General features: G+C 39.5%; 1 protein-coding gene across 1 annotated transcript; it reads left to right on the top strand.

Annotated features, from left to right (window-relative positions):
• Positions 1-3,898: 3,898 nt before the first annotated feature.
• On the top strand, positions 3,899-17,831 carry CHP1 (calcineurin like EF-hand protein 1). Its single transcript, XM_026033415.1, has 6 exons — positions 3,899-4,026; positions 11,035-11,115; positions 12,505-12,632; positions 13,569-13,630; positions 14,685-14,807; positions 16,359-17,831. The coding sequence occupies exons 1-6, from the start codon at positions 3,899-3,901 to the stop codon at positions 16,410-16,412; spliced, it is 576 nt and encodes a 191-aa protein (XP_025889200.1). The 3' UTR covers positions 16,413-17,831.
• The last annotated feature ends 418 nt before the right edge of the window (positions 17,832-18,249 follow it).

Here is an 18,249-nt window from a genome sequence, read left to right as displayed (position 1 = left end):
GCCGGGCCCCGCGGCCGCCTCGGCGCCGGGGTGAGGCGCTCGGTGCCCGCCCTGGGGCGCGGGGCGGCCGCGGGGCCGCCGCGGCTCTGCCCGGTAGCCGTGTCGGGCGGGGGGCGCCCCGGAAGGCGCTCGGTGCGGCGTGTCCGGGTGGCGCCTGAGGTCCAGGCTCCCGGCGGAGCTGCCCTGCGGATGGATATTGGGGCTGAGCCGCGTTTCGGGCGCGTAGGAAGCAGTGTAAGCTCTGAGGGTTGGGTAGGAGGGGAGAGCACTGCCCCGAGTGGGCCACGGTGCAGAGCTGCTCCTTGCCAGGATGGAGGCACGGTAAAGCTCCCTCGTGGGTTTTGCTGGTTTGGGTGATCGGGGTGGCTGCCAGCGTGAAAATAGTGGTGCATGATGGCACTGAGCAGGAGAGACCAGGTCGTGACATCCTAGGTGCCACCTTGCTGCCATCTCTTTTCCTTGTTTTCTGTTCCTCTGGTGAAACAAGGTCTTCCCGGATCACGCTTATTTCCTGATCTCTCTCTGTTATCTGGAAGTACTTTTACCCCTTCAGTGGAAGTGTTGTCATGTGTTCATTTTAAGTAGTAGTTTTCATGTGTTTGTTTTAGGTGATAGTTTATTTGTGCCAGGGACACAAGTGCATAGAGAGAGTACAAGACGGTATGAGTTAGGGTGCTTTCCATGATCCTTTTTCCATGCCTCCTTTCCATCCAAGGGAGGCTTCTGCAGGAGTGTTGTGATAAACAAGTAGGAGTTCGAGTGTGCTTATCCACGAAGAACTTGCTATATGATCTTAAAAAAAAAAAAAAAAAAAAAAGAGAGAGAGAGTAAAGGTAGCCTCCTATTAAAGAAGTTTAAAATAAGAACCCCCAAATCTGGAATTCTCCTCCAAAAGCTTTAACTTTTTCATTTTCTGTGCTCCTGTTATTTATCTGTGGTGTTTCATTCCTAGAATTTTAGACCATTGGTGGTTAAGTAAATACCTGTAGGGTGGCTATGCAGATGAGCTGAGCGATAAACCTGGCTGGAGCCAGTAGAGTCCTGTTCTAGTTAGCCTCTAGTTACATCTTCAAAGTGCTAAACTTTCCTGTGGCCAGCAGGTTTCAGCCTTGTGACCTCCATTTGCTTGATCTGCCTGGGTTTTCCTCTATTCACATTTGTATATGGGATCGTAAGCTACAACTTGATTAATAAATTGCTGCTAATGTTCTCATGGCGGTTTGCAAGCTCTCACAGAAAGTCTCCTTTTTGGCTTCATCAGTCTTCATCTGCCCCCAGCCAGTTTCCCCAGTCTAGGAATGTGATTCTCCTCTGTTTTGTAGTTCTGTAGTTAAAGGAGAATTCCACCAAACTTAGCACTGTCATACATTGTGCATAGGTGCAAATACAAGGTTTGCAAGGTGCAGGAGGGGGACAGGGGTTGGAAACGGGCCTCTGGATAATTTGTAATGAGGCTCACAGGAAGAATGCTAAGCTGATACTGCTGAATAGACTGTCCTGCCATTTGTTGGAAACTTGATGCTGGAGATACTTCACCTACTAAAGAGTTTGAGAAAGGGACGTGGTAAAAGCAAAACTACTTGGCAGGACTGAGTGTCCGTGTTGAACTAACGCCTGATAAGCACCGCTAAGGAGTCTGTCGTCTTGGGTGTGCCGTACAGTGAAACAGCTTTTCCAGTTCATGTTGGGATAAGTGCGAAGGCATGAACTGAACGCTTAGCCTATTGGAAGGTGTTCATTTATGGAAATATATAGCTCTTGTTTCATTTTTAAATAGCACAAAACTCGGCAGCTAGTGACACTAATAGGGGTGATTAATCTTATATTAAAGTTCTTTTAGTTGAGCAGATAAAAAAAGATCTTTGAGGGAATTTGGAGCAACTTTTCACAAGTCATACACTAAAATCTAAATTTTTATTCAAGTGCTGTATTACTTGTCATTTAGTTGTGGTGAAAAAATGACTTTTTAGTATAGTATGCTTAGAAATACCTATCAAGCTAGTGTTTCCAAGAACTGAAAAGTAACTCATTTCCCTGTAAAACCTCTGCTTATTGGCACATAATCTGCAGTAGGTTGTCAGTAAATTATGTTCTCAGAATTAAACTTAGGTTTTGTGTTTAAGGTGTGGTAATAAGTTGCCGATCTTGCTTCTGACTCTTTCATTATCAGGGAACGCTGATAATGAAAGGAAGCCTTTCCTTGCAGGAAGCCTCTGAAAAGTGGAGTTAAGTGCTCCAGCTTTCATGTGGGATGAGAGACAAAAGGAAATTGGGAAAGAATGTATTGGTAGACTTGAATCATATATCCTTATATACTTATGAATATAGTGTGATGTTACCAAAACCATCTGCTGCCAGTAGCTTCATATTAATCATGTACTATTATGGAGTTATTTCAATATTGGAGTTGCTGGTAGGTTAGAAGTAGCAGTTGGGTAAAAATACCATGACTATTTCCCAGGAGGGATGGGTGTGCAAGGCTACTTATCCAAAATGTAATGCTCAACTATTCCTTTTTCCCTATCACTTGTATTTGCATACCATCTTTAAAACACTAAATCAGAAATGAAGACTGAGAAGTTTACAAAATGCTGCTGCCTGTTCTCAGGGCACATTGCTCAACGTGAGGTTGAGCAAGCTGCCCAATCTGGTCATAGAGAAGTTGCCTTATGTGGAACTGAGCAAATTGCCCAACCCAATGCAGAGAATGAAGGTTGCCAGGGAGACGTGGAAAAAAAAGAGTTGCTGGCAGGTCATCCTAAAGGAGGGAACACTTGAACCTAAGCAAATAGGTTGGAGAAAGAACAAACCTGATAAAATAATTTTTCTTAGTTTCACAGATCAGACAACTGCTGTGCAACCTGTTCCCAAGTAAGTTTTAGGAACTAACAAAAGCCTTTGCTGTTGAAACAATTGAATTTGTACAGCAGAATCGGTACTTAGTGTCCCTTTCAAAATCACTCCTTTACTGAGTAAATGCTAAGATTCCATCTGGCCTTACTTAATGTATTGATTAACTTAATGCTAGATGAGGGGGCTGAGAACTGGCAAAGATTTCTGTAAGGCATGTATTTGCAGTGTTAAAAGAATTGTGATTGTTAGATAGATCCATCCCCTCCCACCATGGCCTTGTCTAAAGATCTAATCATCTAGTATCTTGGCAAGATTTACGCTATTATACTAAAGTTAATAAGTTGGGCGTGTCTGCTGTAAATTGAATACTTAAAATTCTACAATAGTATTCTTATTTCATCTTGGTGTCCCAAATCTCTGCTAGCCCTTTCTAGACAGGGATTCTTTAGCTTTTGGCTTTAAGATCCTACAAGTCTTAAAGTTACTTTATTGAACCTAGAAATTAATGACACACCTAGATTCTGACAGTCCTATATGTAAAGAAACATATTCAGGCATAAAGTCTCCCTGATCACTTTCCAGATGTAGAAACTGAGTACACGTTGACTTCTTAATCTGGAAAAAGACAATAGGAGTGGAGACAAGCAAAATGAAAGAAATACTCTGTGAATGCTTTCCAGGGAACTTTTGCACGTGAATAGCTTTTATGGTAAGTAGTGGACCAATAGCTGGAGATTTAGGAAGGTGCGTGCTAGAAGCTAAAGTAGACTGTGGCTTTCTCATGAGCTGCTGTTAAGTATTTTTACCTTCTTCAGATTAAGATGACTGTCAACATTGAAAGTTCATCACAAGATCTCTCCCAGAGAAGCTTTTCTGTGCCACTACTGTTTGTCTCTGCTTCTTTACCAAGAGAAGAACAGATCCGCTCTTATGAAGGAGAGGAGAATTGCTTCCCACACTCCTGACAAGTTCAAATTTGGCACTCTTGTAATATGTTTGCTTGCAACCGAGTAGTGCAGTGTAACGAGATGCAGTCCAAGGAAGGATGATGGACTTGCTAATTTGTATTTTTTTTGTTTTATGTTTTTTTCCTCCTCCAGTCTCCCACAGTCAAATCACTCGCTTGTACAGCCGCTTCACCAGCCTGGACAAAGGAGAGAATGGCACTCTGAGGTAGGTAACATTGGGAGTTTGGTGGTCCTTGCAGCAACCCGTATCTGTAATGGTGACTTGCTGTTGCAGTGTGCCTGCATATGTTTTCCTCACACGTTGAATCAGTGAGGCCTTTATAGCAGATTCTCTCACACCTGTTGTCTGCATGAAAATTCAAGTCCCTCCTCTTTTATGAAGGGGAAGTCCGAATGTTGAACTGAGTAAACATGCTCTAAATACCCATTGCCTTTACTGCGGAGTTAATGACTTGTAGCAGTTAATAGAAGAAAGGTCAGAATTGATTTTAAGTCTAACTTTGGACCTCTTGTTGAACAGTCATGTCTGCTAACAGTACTTTTTCTTTTTAATAAAAGTGTGAGCTGTTAACCACGTCACTGTGACTAAACAAATGCACATTCTATTCTTCAAAGTAGTAGATCATATTGAAAAGGTCTAGCATATTCCAGGTCCTTTAATGTGTTTGTCTTCTGCCAACAATCTGAATTGACACTTTGGTATTCTGAATCTTTTAAACTGTTTGACTAGAGATTGAAAACTGCCAAAATGAACTGATTACAGTGGTTACAGCTTAAACAATCAGGTAAATAAAAAGTTTAAGCCTCATTTTTTATCTGCAAGACTTCCTTCCTCCTCTTTGAAGCTTTGAACCTGCTGGAAAGTATTCTGAAATGAAACGGAGACCCTAGTGGGATGATTCCTCTTAAAATATATTCTTTTTATTATCTCTTTTCTAGCCTTCCCCACTCATGCTATAGTACTGGAAGTTGGTATTGCTTTGCTCTGTATTTAGTGAATTTGTTAGGAGTTCTGATTGCATTTAGTTGCTTATTACTCTTTAATAGAGACTACCTATTGCAATAAATGAATTAATAATATAAAAATATGGCGAGAAAGTTACCTATGATTCATTTGAAGGTACAGTTTTGTGACCAATATAACCTGGTTTCAGACCCTTTTGCCACTGAAATTGTCTTGCATTTTTCTCTTGATGTTAGTGATCTAAGCTTGTCTTCGGAAAATAATCTAGGTGAAAAGTTGCCCAGCAAAACAAGATAAAAGGAACCCAATTAGTTTTGAGGTTTGGTTTTGTTGGCATTTTGTTTGTCCTTCTCTTGCATTCACTATATGGCCACATATGCCAGCACCAGTGCACAGAGAAGCTGGAAGACTGTATGACAGAGTGGGGAGGGAAAAGGGATCTTGCTGTAACACGCAAGATTCAGGAATTGAGTTGTATCATCAGACCTTGTAAAATGTGATCCCAGAATGTCTTATAACCCAAACAACTAGAATCACTGCTTAGAAGATGAAGGTGCAGTAGTAAGACAGCGCTGGCTCCATGCAGCTTTCTTTGCAGACTTTATGCAGCTCCTTGTGGTGCCACAAATTGCTGACTTCTCAGTTACATTTAAGTAATGATTATGGAATTATACTGTATTACGAAGTTGTTATTTTTATTATTTTAAGGAAAAAAAAACCCTCTACATCCAGCCTCTCCTTTATGTGCATAGGTATTTTTAACCCGATCAACTCCATTGATTCAGCTCACATGGCTGTCCCATAAATATCTGGCCTGGTGTAGTTGGATGGTCGAAAACCTAGATGGTAGGTGAGGAAACGGGTGACTTTGGATGGGTTGGGCAGGAACTTCTCAAGCCAGCTCTGTCACGGAAGCCAGCGTGTCATTTAAATTATAGTATTGGCTCTTGTGACATACAGATTACCTGGTGATATCTAGGCAGGGGGATGTGTCTGGAAAATACAACCTGGATCAGATCTGGCAAAAACTAGTCACTGATTCTATGCAACATTCTGTTGAACAATTCAATTTTTGACTACTTTGTTCGAATTTTCCTGAGAGAGTCTTCCAAAGATTATAGATATCTTTGAAGGGATTCATTTTGCAGCCACCTGAAGGGTTGAAGCACGCTCTATATTTGAAATTTGCAAGGGCATGTTCAGTTACTAAATGAAATGAAAACGAATGTGGTACAACTGCTGACTTAATTTTTATTTTTTATTTAAGGCAATCTTTTCAGTGAAAGCTGCACTGAAAGTGTAGAAGTCAGTCCCTGCTTTGTCAAAGGAAATTGTTGATTAAAGTGTGTTTTCTTTAGGAAAACTTACTTTTTTTAGCACTAGCCTATTACCTTTGTCTTACTTGGCTAACTGACCAGTTTTATTTCATGCTAACAAAGGTTCTAGAATGGCTAATAACTTTTTTACTACTGCTTGTGTTTCAACATTAAATTACTTGACACAAGAACACCAACAGCCTCTTAAATCTTTACACGTGGGTTTAGTGTTTGCTGATGAATTCCATTTGAACCTTATTTCTTAGGTACATGTTGTTCCTTACCTCTTCCCTCCAACTTTAAATGCATTCACTAAATCCATAAAAGTTGCGTGAAGTTTGAACTGGTTGTGCTCAATTTACTTAAGAAGAGGAATAATTAATTAAATATGGTATGAATGTCTGTTGCACAATGTTTGGTTTCATAGTGTTGTGTGACAGGAGGAGTTTGACTTTCATTGTTGATAATCACTTGGTACCTTGGAAAGGAAATGAACTTAGTGTGGAAAATCCCATCAAGTTGTGATCCATTAACCTGCAAGATTGTAAGTGTAGCCTTTTCCCAAATGTGACAGACGTAGGAGTGGTATTTGGATTCTGAATCCTGTCCTGGCTCCTGCAAGATGTGGAAACAATCATTATGTTTCTAAGTAATGGAAAACTACTTCCTGATAAAACAATGTAGGGAGGAGGGGGTAGAACTGCAGATCGGAAACTTGTAAATGATGGTTTCTCAGATGCTGATCAAAGAAAACTTGCCAATTTGAGACCAGCAAGATGAAGAGATGGGAAGGGAGGGATTCTCCCTGTTTCAATTACCACCTGCTTATTACCATCAAACAATTTAGAAGGAATGTGTTCTCTTTGTTTCCTGTGAGCAAGAGCAGTCGTTTCCATAAGGGTGGTTACGGCATTGACTTATAAATGACAAAAATCACTCGTGACCGTGACTTAAAGAAGTATTTATTATGCAGTTGCTTATGGTGTGAATTACATCCTTAAATATGGAGCACTGCTTCTAAGACCAGAGGAGACTGTTTTGTTCTTACCTTTGTATTTAAAAGGACAAAGCAAAGAACATCCAATGAAGAAGATCCTAGGGGTTAGAGAGGTCAAGTAATTTATTCTGGAAATATAATCCAAAATGGAAATCTTTCCTTCTTTCTTAGAGGATTGTACCCAGTGTACTTGTGTGTATTTTCAGGGTACCAACAACTTATCTTTTTTTATGCCTGAGTGAGAGCCTGTGCAACACTATAGAGCTACATAAATGAGATGTAAGAGAAGGGAATGGGTGGAGGCAGAACTTTATGTGCTTTGTTTGGTTGCTTTAATATTTCTTTTCTTCGCAACTCCTATCCTACATTAGGAAATGCTATGGAACTGCTACTAATTCTTTAAAGAAGTAGAAAAACTTTACTTTTGTTGTTTCAGCCTTTCTAAGTGAAATGGATAAATTCCTATACTTGCATAATCTGACTGAAACCAGCTTCTTGAAGCCAAGACGAAACTGATGAAATTGTTCCACTGAAAATCTTCTCAGCACTTTAGTTATCAATATTGTGCCACGCCGACTTGCGAAACAGTGTTGCTGCGCTTGAACATCCATGCATACAGATGGATTGTGGAATTAACTGTTTGTTTAAATGCTAACTTTTCATCAGGAGAACAGGGTGCATGTTTTGTCCTTTGCGTTCTGATTTCCCTTATGAGGAAACTGGAGCGTGTGCCAGGATCTGCGTATAAGCATAAGTCCCAGGGAGTCATCTTGTCTGGCTTGTTGGAAGACCGATACCAGAGTGTACCAGTGACCATGGCACCACATACTACATCTGCTTCAAAATTTAGACACTTCCTATGGGGAAGTAGTGCTCGACTGTCATGGACTGAGCTATAAAAAGGAGGAGATAATTGCTTAAACTGCTACTATGCAACTTCTGCATGGAGCCTCCCACTTAAGATGGCTTCTTCCACAGTTAAGAAATGAAATGTGAAGCAATTCGGAAGGTTTTTGTTTAGTTTTTATATTCTACAGCACTTGGTTTAGTTTGAATATGGGTATGGGAAGGCAGGCAAATATTCTGAAAAGTGTTACCTAAGGACAATAGAGGTTTTCCTGGTTATCTCGCACTTATGAAAGCTGTTCATGGGAGAATGTCTCCTGGAGAACTTCTCAAGTCTCTGGTCCTGAGAGATGGTAACAGTTAGCTTTCAGTTTGAACAAATATTAAGCTCATTCTTAACAGTTAAAGCTGCATTGCAGGCTTTCCAAGTAAAGCATACAAACTAGCTCTCTTTTAATGTGGAATTCTTTCTTTGTTTAAAAAAAAAAAAAAATTCTTCCCTTTAGCTTTACCTAAAATAGACTAGGCAGACAGGATATGGTTTGGTTGAGTGAATGACTGACTGCTGTATCATTCTACACTTCCTCCTTGGCTGTGCTTTCTTTTATTCATACTGGGTTTTGTTGTTGCTATTGCCACCGTTATTTTGTTTTCTATTACTTTCTTCTAATTATCACCTTTTACCACTGCTACACTTCTTTCTTTCCAAATGTTAAGTAATTAGTCTCCTGTTTATTCAGACAGACTTTTTGTTATGCACATGATTTATTTTCTCCTGCTTTCCTCAGTTCTATGTGGCCTTACACTTCTTATTCCTGCTTAATGAACAGTGTTCCTCAAGCGTTTTCTAGAAAAAGACATGTACACAAACAGGAGGAAAAAAAAAAAAAAAAGTGGCCAGTAAGTCCTTTTGCAGCATTTATAATTAGGCAAAGTCTCATTCATTTAGGGGTCTGCTTTGTACCTCAGAGGATATCATTGTGCTTAGAAATACTTGTAGATTCTCTGAATTCCTTACTGCAAAAGGAAGCCTGAATGCTGTGGCACGGATGTGAAACGGCTGCATAATAACAACATACAGTTAAGGACTACTTTGCATGTTATCTTCGAGCAAGATTTAATGGCAGGCAGCCTCCAGGAAGGATCTCATTAGAAGAGCCTTGTTGCTATGGCACATGAACGAGGAAGAAGTAGAGAGCATCACATTTCTTGTAAGCTCCAGCTTGAGCCAGGTGAAGTTGGTCTCTAATGATTCTCGGAAGCCTTGGTTTATGAAGTCCAGAATAACTTACATCCTGCATTCATTTACTTTTATGACTGTTGCAGCTATTTCAATTATAACACTCACTCGATAATGTGCTCTTAACAAGCAAAAATGGCCTACTGCAATCCTCATAATGACAGGACAAATAGATTTGGAACCTGGGGAGTTATTTATGGTTAATTGTTAATCTCCTGCTATAGAGCAGAACAACAAGAGGCTGAAATGCTGGATGTAAATTGTTTGAGGTTCAATATTAAGAATTAGTGATATGTAAGTAAAAAATGCTTAAACATTAGGGTTTTGTTCTAAATGGAATGCTGCTTTTGGCCTGTAAATGTTAGCATTGGCATGGAAGTCCTGCTGTTAAAGCAGAGTTACCAGGACACAGGTTTTCCACATCACTGCATCTCCTGCCTAAATAGCCAGTGCCCGCGGTGCCCTTCAGCTGTGGCCTCAAATGCAGCCATCCTGAAGAGTCTGATAACAGGCTGATCATGCTCTGCTGATGGTCACTTGCTCTGCTGAAATGATTTGGACATGGTCAGAGCAGTGATTCTCTCTGAGATGGCTTAAAAGTGTGGTCAGGTCCCTCTATATTAGAAGGCCAAATGGTTTCAGCTGTGTTGCAGCAGATACACCCTAGCATTGCTAAGAGGCCCAGTTATAGTGTGGCGGGGTACAGAGAGGGCTTTAGGCTGCATCTAAAGTTTGAACATACCAAGCTAGATGAATAATGCAAAAGGGAGTTAGCTGAACCTTGCCTGAAGACCTTTTCCTATCTTTGAGGTCTTAGTACTGTAAAAGCACAGTATACTTTAATACTCTGGGAAGTGTTTGTTTTTTTCTGTTTTTCTTCCCTGCTTAAGGACAACTTCTCAACCTTGTTGCTGTGAGCATAGATGTACAAAGTATTGAGCTTTTAACAACCAAACTTGAGACTTTGTGAACCAAATTTCAGAAACAGGACTGCATTTGACCTGAAGGGAATTGCAGGTGTTTCTGAAAAGTCAGGAGATGTCAAATAATACATATTGAGACTACAGGCTTTTACAGCCTTATTCAATCACTGTTTTCTTTGCTTTTTATGAGTTTAAATGGGTATGGAATGAGTCTTGTACTAACTGGTAAGTTGGTAGTGCAGAATTTTTTTTTTTTTTCCTGAAATCTTCACTGAGAAAAATTTACCCTGTGCCCCATAGTTCTTCCCTGTATACACCAAGATTATGCCACTTCTGATAGATATTCTGATTAGCTGAAAGGAATTAACAACCATAAGTGCAGTTCTTAATGATAGAAGAAACCCTGTCGTCATGCTAATCTGAAGTGTATATACTGGTACTCAGTATGCAGGTCAACTACAGTATGTTTGGAGCACATGGCATTCACACAGTATTGTTTCAGAACCTGGAATGAGCTAGTCTGGAAAAAATTATTCTAATTCAAATTATTTGACTCCCAAATACCTATCAAAAATAATTCATTTATCTATAATACAAAACCGTATCAGAAGTTTCCTTGGGTGTTGCAAACTATCAGCATCATTTTAGGAAGATTACTAGCACAGACAATTTTTGCAATTGAATAATACTGTTAACAAGGTAAATTAATAGTCTAGAATATAATTTAGGCTCTGTATTGCCTTCTGATCAACTTTATGCCATTAGTAATAGAGAAAATAGTTTTAAAGAATTATGTTTTCCAGCAATTTTCTCATTGCTCGAATAAAACCATACAGAAATGTTTTCCTGTGGCTTATTTTTTTTAAGTGATGTTATCTGCTTTGACTTTAACTTCATATAGACTTTTTATGTTCTTGCTTTTCTTAGCCGGGAAGACTTCCAGCGGATTCCAGAGCTTGCCATCAATCCACTGGGAGACAGGATTATCAATGCCTTTTTTTCAGAAGGGTGAGTTCCTGTGACTCAATTGGTGAACAGTTACAAAATTTATCATTCACAAGAAGTTCCCATAGGAGTGAAAGGCCTGTGATTAAAGCACAGAACTTGAATTTTGCTCGCCTTGCCATGAGCTTGGTACATCATTTTTCTCTGCATATTTTCCTTTTATTGTAAGAGATACTTGCCAACCTGAATTATTGTTTTGTGAGCCTTATTCCGTGAAGAGGTCTGTTATTTCCTTATTTATTTATTTTGTATTATTCCCTCCTTTCCTTGCCCTGTTTTTCTTGCCATGCTACTAAACAACTTCAAAGAAAGTCCAGGGCATCTGTGTACTTTATTTGCTCAAGTAACTTGTAGCAATGCTGTCTTTTGCTGGCTGACATTAAAATTAACTGATTCAATCCTGATTTTTTTTTTCACGCTTTGGCCTTAAGTGTACCTTTGTTACTAAATCAGCTTTTTATTTCATATTGTTTTTCTTTGTATCTTAGTTAAATTTTGGTTTATTGACAGCCTGTGTGCAATGACACTTTCTACACAAATCCAAAGACACAATCAAAATTGGAGTCAACTACCTTCCTTCATTACATTTACAGCTAATCTAGATTATTCTGTGGAATGGGCTATTGCTCTTGAACACATTTGCCATTGGTGACTGATGGCACACAGTTCATCTAATGAGCACCTCATACAGGTTAATACCAGGCAGGGTTTCTTGGCTGGGAAGCCTGAGCTCTGGCAAGCGTACACATAGCTTGTTCCCACCGGAGCTCCGGAGGAAAGAGCAGTTTGTCAGGGAGCAGCAAGACAGGGCTGCACCAGAGGCCAGAGCCAAGCAGCCCTGGTAGGGGCAGTGCCCTCGCAGACAAAAGGGCACAGTAGCTGAAGGAGAAGATCAGAGCACGTCCCATGCTGGTAACTGAGGCGAGCCCACAGTCCAGTGGCTGTCAGAGAAGTCCACAGTGATGAAGCAAGTCTGAGGTCAAGCAAGGGTGTCCAGTTCGGGGTGCAGATGAGCAAGATGGCCAAGCACAGGCCTGGCTGTAAAGCTGCTCTGGCAAGGACAAGGACAAACAGTGAGAATCTTAGCTTAAACAGTGTTCTCAGGCAAAGAGGGGGGAGCTGTACAAAAAAAACAAACAAAAGAAACTTCTCACAGCTTATTTATTATTTATTTCCCTCCCTCCTCTCTCCATACATGAGTCCTCACAGCAGTCTGATGCCAGGTTACATTGCAGCCGCAGCTTGTTTTGAGCTCAGTCAACCAGACTGTGGGGAAGGGGAAATGGAAGAGGTTGCACAGCACTGAGACTAGGCACTGAGTGTTCATTACTGAAGTAAAGAATACAAATAAGCTGGGCTGCAACTAACTGACCTGTTGAAATACTTATGCAGAGAGGACCAAGTGAATTTCCGTGGATTCATGAGGACTCTAGCCCACTTCCGGCCCATAGAAGATAATGAAAAGAGCAAAGACCAGAACGGACCAGAACCACTGAACAGCCGAAGTAACAAGCTCCACTGTAAGAATGGGGATCCTTCCTATATAAGCACTTCCCTTTTTTTTTTTGTTGGTTTGTTTGTAGACTTTTCACATTTTTGTTTCCTTCCTTTCTGGAAGGGAATGAAAGACCTTAGAAGTGAAGGTTCTCTTGGGTAGTCCTGTAGAAATGTAATTGTGGGTTGTCTTGTTTGTTTGTTTTGTTTTTGTTATAAACTTACAAGCTGACCTGTTCAGAATGTCAGCAGTGCAAAAGGTATGAATTGTCTCTGGAAATCTGTGGAATTGTTTGAAGCTATTGAGTTAGGAGGTCTCCTGACACAAGTGTTTTCAAAAATATTTCCTATCCTAAGCTATATTAGATTTCAAAAATATTTCCTATCCTAAGCTATATTAGATTACAAAGTCATGTGTCAGATGTGAATGGGCTTTTCTCTGGACTTTCATGTCATAGAGTACTGCATGTTTAGTTACTTTTCACTGAGTACTTTCTTTGGCAATTCTGCACTCTGCCTGCAGTGTAAAAGCAGAAAATTCTTGCACAGTAAACTGAGTTGACAAGAGTCCTCTGAGGACGAAACTCTCTCTCTCATACCTCACCTAGAAGAGAATCAAGGAAGAATAAACAAACACGTCTGGATCTGAAATTCAAGTTGAATATATACTAAATACACTTCCATAGCTCAGGGCTTTGAAGAAATTCTTCTGTAAGTACTCACATTGAGTACTCAAGATTTTTAAATCAACAATAATATTATTTTTGTATATGATAATCTTACAGTAATCTATGGTAAACTTTATGGAATTAAACAGGAATTTTATGGTGAGTCAGTTCTAAGATACTTCTTTTAAAATGTATTATGAATGGCTGCTGCTGTTTTTTAAATATATAGATATGTGGTTATGAAGAAAAATAATGGCATTCAAATTCAACTGCTTGTTTTTTTCTTTCCTGTAGTTGCTTTTCGATTATATGATCTAGACAAAGATGACAAGATTTCCAGGGATGAGCTTCTTCAGGTAAATAGCACGGGCCTGCTTTGAACAACTCAATCACGACCTTCTTTGTCACTTCACACCTATGTAGAGGGAAGAGGGGAGTTCCAGCCATCTTCTCCAGAGAATTCCTGAAAGAAATTGGTGCCTAGTTGCTTATCTCCAATTCAAAGCTTTAGATGTGCTAGAAAGCCTTAACCTTTCATAGCTGAGACTTGTTTTATCAGACTGAGGGTGCTAGATTCAGATTTAAGTTAGAGCATTGGGGTAAATGGAACTTTTCCAAATGATGCATAAATATCCAGCAAATACATCAAGTTCCTTAAGAACTACATCCTGTAATTTTTAAAGCTGCTCCTAACAAGATTTTTGAGGGACAGTGGATGAGGTCATTTGGTGATCTCTGTGTCCTCTCAGTAGGTTAAAGCTTCTTGAAACTGCAGCAGAGGTAATGAAAGTTCATCTGTGCTGCATGTGTATGAAACTAGGCTTAGAGTTGGAGTAATTACATGGTACTAATCCTGGGAAATAGACATGGCAATTTGTGGTTTCTGATGCAGGAAAAGGATTTGCTTTCAACTGAAACTGCCCTCTTAACTGCTACACCAAAAAAAAAAAAAAAAAAAAACCTTTCCTAAATGTACATAATGATGACAGTTATCATTTGGTCATATACTTACCAGATTCCGGTCGGCAACATTTTGAAGTAGATACCCAAATGAAACATCAGTAAGTTCTGTGAGCGAGACAAAAGCTTCAGAACAAAACATGATTCATTCGTATTCCGGATGCTTTCTAAATTCTTCCATCTGTTCCATTGCCTACTGAAGAAGCAAAAGTTTGTTTTTTTTTCCTCAAAGATAGCTACAGAAGGAAGTTGTTCTTTCTGGAGGATTTGATGTACAAGGACAAATAGAAATGACTTCCATGAATATCCTATTGAGTTTTTTTTATATAGAGTTATTATCTGAACAAAATCCATGAACAACAACACTAAAAGCTCTTCTATTACTATATCAGGTGTTTTGGTGGGGTTTTTTTGCTTTCTTAAACATCTGGGTGCTTTTGTGCTTTTTAGGTGTTACGGATGATGGTTGGTGTAAACATTTCAGATGAGCAGCTGGGCAGCATTGCTGACAGGACTATCCAGGAAGCTGATCAAGATGGGGACAGTGCCATCTCCTTTGCAGAGTTTGTAAAGGTTGGTAAACTGCATTTTTGATAAGAGGAAAACCCCCCGCCCTGCATGTGCGGGGTGGTGGACTAGATGATTTCTAAAGGTCCTTTCCAACCTTAACGATTCTGTGAAATGAAATTGTTCAGGATTTGGGCAAATCATTCAGACTTGAAAATGCAGGTGGAAATAGGGAGCGGAAGTGATTCAAGCCCTCCTACCTGCATTTGGTAAAGCAAGCCTTCACCAGTTCATCTCCATACCTTCTATATAAAGACTACTTTTCTTAAGAGAAAAAGGCATTTCTGTCCATATATTAATAATTAGTCTGTATGTTTCTTTCATACTATATGAGGCTACACTACTGAATATATTGCAGACTCTTTATACCTTGGTAGGAAGACTTCAGACATCAGATTCTGAAAGGTACTTCTAATAGTGGAGATTGTTAATTGAACAGTGAAAGGTACTTAAGAGAATTTTAGGAAAATAGTGATAGTCTTCCAAAGCCTGCTTGTGATGAGATGGAGTGAGACTTGTATTACAGTAAATGCCATTACTTTTCTTTTGCCACCCCTTCTTTCTATATAGGTAACCTGACTAGCATAGTGACACAGTAACTCCTGTACTGTAATTCTGCAAATAGGTTTTTGCTTGAAGATTTTATCCACTAGTGATGCAGTAAAAGCAACGTGCAAATTTCTAGCTCCAGTCCTTTGAGTTGCATCTTTTATTAGCTGTCAGAATGAGAGAATTAATGGAAAACAGTGATTATATAGTCAGTGGATAAAATTGACCTATAGCAGGATAGCTTCATCTCTTTAATGTCTGACCATGTGAGGATGGTCCAACAAATCTCTGAGGATGGTCCAACACATCTCTGGCTGTGAGGATGGTCTAACACAGAAACAGGTTGCTGAAGATGTTGTAGAACCTTCTTCCCTTGAGATGTTTAAAACTCAGCTGGACAGACCTTGCTCTGAATGGCTGTAGGAAGCTGGATTAAAACATCTCCAGAAGTCTCTTCAAACCTACGTTATTCTGAGTTTGCAGTACCAAAATTGAGCACCTAAAGCTGCTTGAGGCAGATTGTTACCATCTTACCTCAGCATTAACAGCATTTTGGTGAATGAAGCTGCAACCTCTGTTTAAAAACAAGTTGGTGACTCTGTGGTCTTGATCTTAGGTCTTCACTCACTGTCTATGCCCCTTCCTTCCCTCCATTCTCTCTTCTGACTCCTGGATGTGCGCTTTCAAACTCATTTGCCCAAGCATATTTATGCTTGGGTGGAACAGCTTCCTGGGAGTAGTTAAATGTATCTGGGCCGTTGGCAGGCTGAAACTGTGTTGTTTACATTTTAGTTGACAGCTTTTTTCCAGCTATAATGGCTGAGGATTTATTCCTTGGGACGGAAACCTTCCAGCAAAAAATAGAAGTGTCTAAATGAAAGAATGCCGTGCCAAAGGGAAGCCATCCATGTCTCTGCCCATCTTTTTTAAACCAGTGTAGGAAATCTTTTGGGACAGAAATACTTTACGTACATTAACTTAAATACCTGTTTCTGGATTTTATTGCAGGTTTTGGAGAAGGTGGATGTAGAGCAGAAAATGAGTATCCGATTTCTTCACTGATGATGGATGGAGAACCTATTCCTTTGTACCCCTAATATATAAGGAATAGAACTTAATTTTCTCCCAGCCACCTTTCCCCAGACCATTGCTACTGGTGCATGTGAAATACATCTCCAAACCCTCCCTGGTTTGTTTTAACGATGTGAACATTCTCCATGCATCAGAAACAAAGGGAAAAAGCTGCAGTGCAACTTGGAAAGGAACATTTTTTAAAAAGAACCTTTTCCTTCCATTTTCAGTTTTTACCCTTCTCCCCTTTCTCCTTCTCTGTTACTGTATGAGTGGAATAAGTCTCTTCCTATATACTGTTGTTTAATCTACAAACTGATTCTTCTGAGCTCTGTATCTGATTGGAAAAAAGCACTCTCCAAAATGCTTTCTGGAGACCAGCATCTGCTCAAATACTAGATGCAGCTGCCTTTTTTTTTCCTTTTTTTTCTACCTTCTCCGGTTTGTTCTTTACATCACAATCTTTTTCTCCTTCTAAATCTGCCTTTTACTTGAGAATCTCTCAAGTTTCTGTGGCTTTACTGTACGACTAGGATTCAGTGGAATATATGATGATAGTCCAGAATAATTTAAAGTACTGTGAATAGATTTTACTCCTTGTGGGATCAATCCACAGGAAAAATAGGAATCTGTGGCATCCTGAAAGGAAAGGTGAATCTTGCATTAAATGTTTAGTTAGCAGATGCAGAAGTTTGTTTCTTTCCTTTGAGTGGCTTGCAGGCTTGACAGCCAGTGGACCACAGAATGCCTGGTCCGGATTGCTTTACTCCAGGACCCCTCTTCCCATCAGGGTGGTTTCACCTCTGAAGGTGTAAACTTGTTTACCAGCATATTTAATGCAAAAACACTAGTCGTGTCAAAATCTGGATTTGTAGTTCTGTCACTGCCCACAGTAATAGTGTCATAAAACATTGTACTAATATATATATAGATATTTTAAGTATAGTAATCGAGATAAAAATTTGTATTATTTAGTGTGGAAATCCTGGTCTGTTAGTGTTGTGTTGAGGGCGATAGCTGTATTTATGAAAGCTCAGAGAGAAAAATACCTTTTGGGCAAGTACATCCCAACTTTAATACTGGCATTTCAGAATATTTGTACACCCATATCTTTGTAAGTATACAGTAAATATGATAAATATAATTTTGCTGATTATATTCAATATTTTTGCTCTCTTGAATTTAACTGGCTGTGAACCTTAAGGCTCAGCAGTGTCAATTTTCTGTAGTTAAACTGATAAATGATCTCGCCCTATTCAGCTGGAACATCCTATTTTCTTGGGAGGTCCAAACAAACACCAAGAAATTCTTTACTGAAGAATCAGTGTTATAAGTGCTTCTCTGTGTCACATGTTAACATTTCTATAAACACCTGCCAGTCTCAAACTGTACCCTCAAATATTCATTTCCTTTCTTCTCAGTTCTTTAATCCTCACCTGTGGTAAAGAATAATGTGCAAGTGTCTGGAGGAGATTTGTTTTCTTTTAAATTAAGGAATTGTAAAATGAAATATTGCACTTCGTTGTTTTGCAGACTGCAGCATAACAAGTCCAGAACGAAATGTAAATTAAAAACTCATACTCTGTATGAGACAAAACATTCTGGTTTTATGACCGTGTCATGTAAAATAGGAATGTAACAATGTTAACTTTAGAAATACACAAGTTTTTGTAGGCATTGTGATCTGCTTATTAAAAGGTGTTGTTCAGTTTTTTGGCTATATAGTTGTAACCCACAGTTGTGCCTTATTGTCACAGTGAGACTGGATACTGCATTAATCCATAAATAAACCCTCCACAGTTCAAACTATTCCTGTCTAACTGACTGT

Source organism: Nothoprocta perdicaria, unplaced genomic scaffold (assembly GCF_003342845.1).
Source record: "Nothoprocta perdicaria isolate Ctin4 unplaced genomic scaffold, notPer1 scaffold_129, whole genome shotgun sequence".
NCBI lineage: Eukaryota > Metazoa > Chordata > Aves > Tinamiformes > Tinamidae > Nothoprocta > Nothoprocta perdicaria.
Note: the sequence above shows the minus strand (reverse complement) of the source record. Positions and strands in the feature narration are given on the sequence as shown.

Bases quoted from the DNA above. Each gene is read 5' to 3' on its own strand.
- CHP1 (XM_026033415.1), top strand. From the start codon at position 3,899: ATGATGGACTTGCTAATTTGTATTTTTTTTGTTTTATGTTTTTTTCCT. The intron at 13,631-14,684 runs GTAAATAGCACG...TGTGCTTTTTAG, and splicing joins CCAGGGATGAGCTTCTTCAG to GTGTTACGGATGATGGTTGG. The intron at 14,808-16,358 runs GTTGGTAAACTG...ATTTTATTGCAG, and splicing joins CCTTTGCAGAGTTTGTAAAG to GTTTTGGAGAAGGTGGATGT.